This window comes from Eurytemora carolleeae, unplaced genomic scaffold (assembly GCF_000591075.1).
Source record: "Eurytemora carolleeae unplaced genomic scaffold, Eaff_2.0 scaffold1559, whole genome shotgun sequence".
NCBI classification, from domain to species: Eukaryota; Metazoa; Arthropoda; class Copepoda; order Calanoida; family Temoridae; genus Eurytemora; species Eurytemora carolleeae.
The window spans coordinates 58,089-67,200 of record NW_019397444.1 but is presented as its reverse complement, the minus strand read 5'-3'; the positions used below and the strand labels follow the sequence as shown (position 1 = coordinate 67,200).

Sequence of the window (9,112 nt, the reverse complement as noted above, 5' to 3'; positions counted from 1 at the left end):
ATGAAAAGGAAAAAATTTTCATCTTTTTTCCACACTTTACCACAGAAATCCTGCAGTTTCCACAAATCAGCCCGAAAAGAACCTAAATGTTTATTTAACTTTCGGGAAATAAAAAAAAATATTTTCAAAGATTGGAGTGGGAGCGGGGGTTGATCTTTCAGAAAAATATACACCCCTGAAATGTTGGGTCAGCCATACATTTATTTATAATGTGCACCACTCTGTTTAGGCCCTTTCAGGCAATTTGATATGTATAAACTAGATAATGTTTAGGATTGTATGGTTGTTTTTACTTCAAGAGATAGTGCACAAATGATCAGGTAAAAACAGAGGCGTATACAGGGGGGGGAGGTGACTATTGGGGCTGAGCCCCCTCTTGATATGTGAAATATATGGTTTCCAGGTGCCCACAAGACGAATGCTGATCCCCATGGAAAGAGGAAATATTAAGCCCCCCTTGGACAAATGTGGCTCAGTAACATTTTGCCTAGTACAAGTTCGCCTAGTACACTTTCGCCTAGTCCAAGTTCGACTAAATAACATTTTGCTTAGATAACATTTTGCCTAGACAACATTTCGCCTAGATTACATTTTGCCAAGATAACATTTTGCCTAGATAACATTAGAGAGTAATTTTCGCCTAGATTAACATTCTTCAAATTAACCAGCTTTTGGAACAAAAAAATACGCAATTTTTACTGTAAAAATTTCACAATTTTTTTTTGTAGTTTAAATCATTCAGTTTTCTACTGACATTGATGTCGACCTGACGTCCTTAATTCAGGCAGGGAAAACCAAACAAGGCAGACCAGCCATAATTGATTATCAACATTTCCAGCTAGCTAGTGCCCTTTAAGAAAAAATTTGTAAACATTATTATAATAAATTTTTTTCTTTTAATTGAATTTCTTGAGAAAAAAGAGGAACTTTATAAATTTTAGTGAATTTATCTAGGCGAAAATTACCTTCTAATGTTATCTAGGCAAAATGTTATCTAGGCGAACATGTACTAGGCGAAAGTGTACTAGGCGAACTTGTACTAGGCAAAATGTTACTGAGCCGACAAATTTCTTTATACGCCCCTTTATAAAAGGAATGACCGATTACAAGGGCACTTTATCTTCTCTTTATATTAATTTGTTTGAATTGTGTTTCTCAGGAATTTATACTTGAGAAAAAATCATACACTTGCTAGAAAAACGACTCTATTCTTCACATTATTCTTCAGATAAAGGCTTAAAGGGACTGTATAAGCTTAATTAAATGACCTTCCATGCAAAGATAGCAATGACCGAATTACAACAGTACCCTTGGAAGCTTTGTCTGATCAAGTATGAATTAGATATCAATGTTCTTCTTTCTTTAAACTGTTTGTTTTCATTTGCGGTTTTTCTGCGAAAGTGACTTGCGCATTTCTTGTTTATAAGAAGCAAAGGAGAAATTCACAGAAATAAACAAGAAAGTCAGAAAAACTACACTGTCCTCCACATGATTTGATTTTTGATAAGATTTTAGGGGTACGGTTGTGAATCGGACTTTGCCAGCTTTGTATGGAGGCTTACTGTGCATTTAAACAGTACTCCTGTGAATCGTGCACGCTCCGTATTAAAGGGAAGATCACGTGACAGTCCCTTTAAAATAACGTTTTATTTTAGAAGTTTACGTACTCCCAAATATCCTTTACACATCATCATACAACCTCTGGAAACCCTATCCGTGGCTCAGGTAATAAACTGCAGTAGAAAAACTCCTGATGCAGGGGTGTATATTTTCTTTAAAAATCATTATTTTTTCTTTCAGAAGTTGCTGAATTGGGGGAAATGAATGATTTTTGGGGGAAATTCAAAAGATTTGTTTTTTGATTACAAATTTTTTATTTTTTTCTCCACTTTTTTATTTATTCCTCGCAAAGGGGGGGGATATATGAGTCTCAGAACTAATATACAGTATACATACACCCCTGAATCATTTTGTAAGTAATATCCGTATCGAACTACCAAAACTCAAAAGGATGAGTAATTACGGACAATTGTTCGAAATTTTGAACAAATTATTTGAAAATTAAATTTTTTTGAGATATTTCGATATTTCATCCATTTTTACAACGTCATGTGAAATTCACATTGGTACCCTTTTATTGCAATTTACTGATAAAGAATGAATAAGATATCCTTATTTTTCTCTGCTAAACATTGGCTATTTTTAAATGTGGTTTCTTTATAAAAGTGACAATTTTGCATTTATGTCTTTATAATTTAGAGAAAATGAAGGATATTAACTCTGTTTTAGACAGCAAAACCTTAATCATTTAGTAAACCATCAAACTACTTAATTAAATGTAGAAACCAAAAGTTAAGCTTTTTATCGTCATATTTTTAGAGTTCTGGGTCGTCCATACAGTCTTATGCTTTGTGGGTAACCCTGTAGTTATTTAAAAGTAAACGTTGTGGGTCGGACATGCCACTCATTTTTTAATGGTTGATATTTTGAAATTTCAGATGATTGATTCAGCGAGCTGGTCAGCTCAGGAAGCGTTGGATCCAGAACAACAGATTGGACACTCCAGGTGGAACCCGTAGAAGGAATATGTAAAGGCATTTTAGCTCAAAGTTTAAAATGTTTTTAGGGGGATATTAATGCTTAAAAAGAAAGGTTTAACATTTTTTTGGGGTATTAATGCCCGCGAAACTTTTTAACAAAAAAACACGCAAATATAATTCTTATTGATTATGAAAAGTAATTATTTTTTTAAAATCTACAAGTTGCACACCCTCGTTCATAAGGGTTTATTTATAGTGACTTAGACCAAATATCACGTTGTGTTTCTTCTTAAAATTAATGAATTACAGTGGTTTTACTAAAATAATTCACGATAATAATAGTTTTTATTATTCATAAGCGATCGTGTTGACATATTTTTCTCTATTTAGTGATTTGAATTTCTATTTCTGAACATTTTTGGTTTGATATATATTTTTATATAATCTGAAAGATTTTGAAATTGAAAACAATTGGGGTATAGCATTAATTGTATCAAAACCTTTAAAATATATTTCTACAAAATCAAAAAATTTCTTTTTATTCCTATTCTATTTTTAGCCTTATTATAGTATCTAAAAGCGTTGCACAAACTTAGTTTATATTTTGCAAAAAAAAAGGTTGAGAAAGCGCCCTATTGTACGCCCACTGTGCATCCTTTACACAAAGGTTACGGCATTGAGCACTTACAAACGACACGTTCCGACTTGTCAGACACCGGTACGGGTCAATCCTGCATCCTGTAAAGTTGAACCATGGGCGTACATAATACATATCCTGGCTTGTACAGCAAATGAGGCCCCGGAATTCTTATTATTTAGCTTGTAGAGTATTTTATAATTATTAGAATAATTCTTCGATACTTTCATCTTTTTATTTTTATTGAAAAGAAATGTATTATACCCAAATAATATTTTTTCCTGGCCCACTTTTACTGTTCTTTATTGAAGACGTCTGTACTGGATCTGGAATGAGAAAAGTAGATTTCTACAGACTGTATCGGAGCTCAACCCGTTCCGGTCAGTTTACTTCGCCTGGCTAGATATTGGAGCACTCAGACATTCCAGGTAGAACATAAACAAAAATTTATAGTAGCCATTTTGAGATATTTTTTTTCTTTTTTGTAAAATATATTTACATAAATTTTTGTTATCGGACTTCTTCGGTGTGTTGGAGGGTCTCAAAAAAATCGAAAACCTCAAAATCATAAAATTAGATTTTTTCGCTCTGTTTAATGTTCATGTATGTGATATGTACGTCTAGAATAAAGTTATCTGACTCCAGGAATCCATTTTTGATGTCAAAAATACTTTTTGACTATTCTGATCAAAATTTAAATATGTTTTATTTTAAGCTAACACATCTACGTGGTACATTACTATTACTATTCTATGGAAGGCTTAACACAGTACAGCTTCTTGAAAAAAACTTAAAAATCTCAAAATATTTATGTCTTTACTCCACATATGGAGGTCTACATAGTATGTTTTTTACTCTAGAAATTCATCTTAGAGGTCTAAAATGAGGGTAAGACTATATGTTGGGCCTAGATGGTTACGGCGGCTTCAGACTTCAGAAATCCATTTTTTTTGTACAAAATGCCTTTTTAACAAATATCCCTAGCTTAGTATAAAACAGAGTAGACAATGGCATGTGTGAAAAAAAACCACTTGGATTAAGAAGAATTCTTTCATGCCTTTTACCTTTTATGATGAAGACGATATAATTTCTATACAATGTATTCAACTGTTTTATTGCTCAAGTGTACCTAACCACTAGGGCGGTCGGGGCTTACAGATTTAATCTCTTTATCTATATTGTTAACAGTTGGAATGGCGAGCTGATGATGAAACGATTACCCAAGGAAGCAGGTTAAAGTTTTACTAAATATTTTTCACGAGCTGGATTTATTAATGAAATGTATGTAGGTATTATATGCCATAAGCCCCCCCCCTGTCGTCTTTTCAAATTTTACCAATGATAACATTTTCCCATGGAACTCAATAGACGACACTGCAAAGACGACTGAAAACTCTTGAAATATGACGATCCCAAGGTTAAGTTTAGTCGTTTGTGTGATGTAAAGTTTTTTGATGACTTAAAAGTACTTTAAGCGTAATTTCAAGTAACCATCCATACAAATGTCCGATTCACAACGGTACCTGTCAAACCTTTCTTTGTTCATCGAGTACAGTGTAAACTTGTCTAGACCTGCTTAAGTATTCAACTGCAAATTCCTCTGTGCGCAGTCATTTTTTCATAGGAATTCTTTTGCTCGGAGTTGGAGCTTTTTCACCTGAAGAACTTGTTATAGAGAATGGAACTTCACTTGCAGATTTCTCCAAGGTAAACAATGGTATTATCTGAACATTTACTTACAACTGGACTGTAAAGGTATATGGTAAAGGGGGTATATGCTGATTGTTGAAGCCTAAAATTTTTAGGAATTGATCGCGACCAATATTAGTTTTATCTACTGTCCCTGTCTCGAGAAATTTACATAATATAAAGAATATAGAAAGATATTCGCTCCTGTTTAAGGTTGACCGTATTGGAGGGGGCATGTTTGGTGGCAGTTTAGAGAACGTGCAAAAATGGAGTAAAATGTATTACACAACACTGAAAAGGTAAAAAATTTGATTTTTAATTAAATGCACTCTGAAAGCGTGATTTTAAGTAACTTGCAATTGATAGAGTCAAATGTTTGATTTACAACGGAACCGTTAAAAGCGTTGTCGGATCAAGAATGAATGAATGAATTAGATATGTAAGTATTTGTTTCTCATTTGTGGGTTCTTTGCGAAACTTCATGTGCATTTTTGGTTTTAGAAACAATAAAGATATTATCAGAAATGATTGCTTTGCGTTTTAAGAGTTTTAGGTTTTCTTTTCAATCTCATCCTTTGGATAGGGATGAATCGTTTCCACTTCTTTGAAAAACTATCGTTTCGTTTTAAAAACGAAGAAGAAAAAACGGAAAACGAACCGATCGTTTGTGAAAACCATCGTTTTTTGAAAATTTAGTTTAAAAAACTACCCTTCGTTCACGGTCGTTAACGACAACCCTTCTTTAGCGATCGTTAACGACCTTTTAAAGAGAAAATACATTTTTTGGTCGGAAAATCCGAGGTCGGAAAATATTCAGGTTATTTGTCTGGATAAAAAAACATTTAAGACAAAATTTATAACCTCATCTTCATGAATAAAACTTGAAATTAGTTGTCATAAAACTCAGATTCATTTTCGAAGTTCAAAACGAGTGGTTGGTTTTCAAAAACGAACGTTTTTTTTAAACGAAACAATAGTATTTAGAAAACATATAAGCGAAACGAAAAACTATCGTTTTTTTGATCGTTAACAACCCTATATGAGGGTAATCCTGTAGTATGGAAACGTGTAAAAAATATCCGTGTTAAACATAGTTAAATTTTAATTAATTCTTGAGTTTATCAGTTACTTTACTGTTTAGGTATTTCTTAAGCTCACGGTTCGGTGGAAAGGATCAGAGTGTTATGGCGACTACATGTTTACAGTCAGATATTTGTCTAATATTAGGAGACACACCTAGGTTAGTTTTATACCGAGACACTGTACACTAGACACTATATAGACTACATGTTTACAGTCAGATATTTGTCTAATATTAGGAGACAAACCTAGGTTAGTTTTATACCGAGATAATAGACACTAGACACTATATAGACTACATGTTTACAGTCAGATATTTGTCTAATATTAGGAGACAAACCTAGGTTAGTTTTTTACCTAGATAATAGACACTAGACACTATATAGACTACATGTTTACAGTCAGATATTTGTCTAATATTAGGAGACACACCTAGGTTAGTTTTTTACCGAGATACTAGACACTGTACACTATATAGACTACATGTTTACAGTCAGATATTTGTCTAATATTAGGAGACACACCTAGGTTAGTTTTTTACCTAGATAATAGACACTAGACACTATATAGACTACATATTTACAGTCAGATATTTGTCTAATATTAGGAGACAAGCCTAGGTTAGTTTTTTACCTAGATACTAGACACTAGACACTATATAGACTACATATTTACAGTCAGATATTTGTCTAATATTAGGAGACAAACCTAGGTTACCTAGATAATAGACACTAGACACTATATAGACTACATGTTTACAGTCAGATATTTGTCTAATATTAGGAGACACACCTAGGTTAGTTTTTTACCGAGATACTAGACACTGTACACTATATAGACTACATGTTTACAGTCAGATATTTGTCTAATATTAGGAGACAAACCTAGGTTAGTTTTTTACCGAGACACTGTACACTAGACACTATATAGACTACATATTTACAGTCAGATATTTGTCTAATATTAGGAGACAAACCTAGGTTAGTTTTATACCGAGACACTGTACACTAGACACTATATAGACTACATGTTTACAGTCAGATATTTGTCTAATATTAGGAGACAAACCTAGGTTAGTTTTATACCGAGATACTAGACACTAGACACTATATAGACTACATATTTACAGTCAGATATTTGTCTAATATTAGGAGACAAGCCTAGGTTAGTTTTTTACCTAGATACTCTAAATAGACTACATGTTTCTTCTTTTAAACTTGAAATGTGCAAGTCACTTTCGCAGAGAAACCTCAAATGAAAATAAAGAGACAAAACTATTAATTTCTAATTCAAATTGATCTTACAAAGTTGTCAAAGGTACCATTGTAAATTGGGCATTGCTATTCTTTTGGAAATTACGCATACTGTCACTTTAGCAAAAGATCGAGATAAGCAAAGATCTCGATACTCACAACACAAGAATTCCGTAGGTCTTTCCGATCAATGATTTAACTTTATTCCAGGTGGTTCCTTCTCCAAGAATACTATATGGGACGAATACCGGATGAACCAAAAAGATTAAATCTAACAAAATAAAGTTGTTTCTTTATAAATGATGCTCTCTTTGTTATCAATCCAACTCAAATATCAAAATCCAGACTTTCTGACTTTCCAATTTAGTGAGAAAAAATCCGCCATATTGAAGAAATTTCCTATATTAAAGGGAAAATTGCAGATTCAAAAGGAGATTGTGAGTTGTATGGAATAGTTTGCCAATTTGATTAGATCTCTTTGAATTATAACCGTTCATCTTTCAATACAAGATGCCAATCATCTTTATAATATGTTGCGCACAATCTTTCTTTTACAATATGTACAATATTTAATTATAATTGTATCCAAACTACGCCATTTGTGTCACAAAATTTATACCTCTCAATATTATTTTACCTTATTACTTATTTTTGTTAAATACTTTCTTTTGGCAGTGAATTCATATTTATGAATATTAAAGGGACCCTTCACTTATTTGAGTATTTTTAGGGTAACAATAAATGCCTTATTAGCTATTCATTGGTATTGTTACTTTTGAAATCTAACTGTGGCCGAATATGTTTAAATATATGTATACTATATGATTAAAAGCTGTGATAAATATATTTCTTAAAGGCACTGTCGTTGGAATTTCATGTGAACTTAAAAAAAGGGCATGTCAGATTCATAAAGGTTCTCTTTAATTTTTAAACCTTTTGTCGTGTTTTGAAGCAGAAGTTCGAAGTCACTTCGTGTAGAAATTATATTTTAAAATAACTTTTATCGAGAAGATGATTCATGCATTTTATATCTTTTAAGGCCGTTGTGAATTGGACATGGCTCTTTTAAAAAGAGAACAACTTGAAATTGTGTCTACGGTCTCTTTAATTTATTAATTAACATACTAGTGGTTGGCAACTATATCATTACAATGAAGACTACTTTCGATTTCATTTTAATTTATATTCAGCTGTTAAGCAGGATGGATCTACCCATAGAAGTCGAGAGAAGCTGTCAATTAGAAAAGCTTCTTTTTGAATAAAATTATAGAATAGTCGTCTTCATTGTATAAATATTATCGCCTACCACTGCAATTAATTATCTTAACTCAATTTTTTAACAGTTGCCAGTGAGTTCATTCTGGTCAAATTATTATTTGAAATTATGAATTTTTTATCGCAAAATATTTGTTAATTTAAAGTGTGATGTATGTTAGAAGTTTGGCCTTTTTTTTAATATATGATTTTATTACAGGAAGGAAAGCTCTAAACCTTCTTTTAGGTCCAAAACTGACACTAAATTGAATGAAAGCAAATTGCATTTAAAGCATTTAAAATTATATTCCGTGTTGTTATTAAAAACATTATAATTTATAAATAACCATTCTAAACGTTCCAATATTAATATTTTATTGTTCTGTAAATTAAACATAAAATTGGTTAAATACAGATTATTAAAATAACCTTTTCATTGGTTTAAAAGTATAAAAGGAAAATTTACTCTTATTTTAGGGTTTTCATTTTATGATGTTAAGGTTAAAAAATGTCTAGTGATTGACGCTAATTTGTAAACTACAAACATTATGTTTTGTTGCTAAGAATTTTAAAAAAATTTAAAATTATGGATTATTAAAAAGTTTAAATTTTATGTTCTAAATTATTTAATATTATGCACGAAGTCAATATTGGTATTT

The 9,112-nt window shown here is 31.8% G+C and overlaps 1 protein-coding gene across 1 annotated transcript; it reads left to right on the top strand.

The window, feature by feature from the left end:
- Positions 1–213: 213 nt before the first annotated feature.
- LOC111714327 (uncharacterized) lies at positions 214–8,058 on the top strand. The gene is made up of 9 exons (XM_023489409.1): positions 214–320; positions 1,656–1,725; positions 2,499–2,566; positions 3,489–3,605; positions 4,366–4,409; positions 4,802–4,884; positions 5,080–5,165; positions 6,008–6,106; positions 7,410–8,058. The coding sequence occupies exons 1-9, from the start codon at positions 280–282 to the stop codon at positions 7,480–7,482; spliced, it is 681 nt and encodes a 226-aa protein (XP_023345177.1). The 5' UTR covers positions 214–279; the 3' UTR covers positions 7,483–8,058.
- The last annotated feature ends 1,054 nt before the right edge of the window (positions 8,059–9,112 follow it).

Excerpts from the sequence above, each read along its gene's own strand:
- LOC111714327 (XM_023489409.1), top strand. The coding sequence starts at position 280 with ATGGTTGTTTTTACTTCAAGAGATAGTGCACAAATGATCAG. Across the intron at positions 3,606-4,365 it reads GGAGCACTCAGACATTCCAG|TTGGAATGGCGAGCTGATGA; the intron begins GTAGAACATAAA and ends TATTGTTAACAG. Across the intron at positions 6,107-7,409 it reads ATATTAGGAGACACACCTAG|GTGGTTCCTTCTCCAAGAAT; the intron begins GTTAGTTTTATA and ends ACTTTATTCCAG.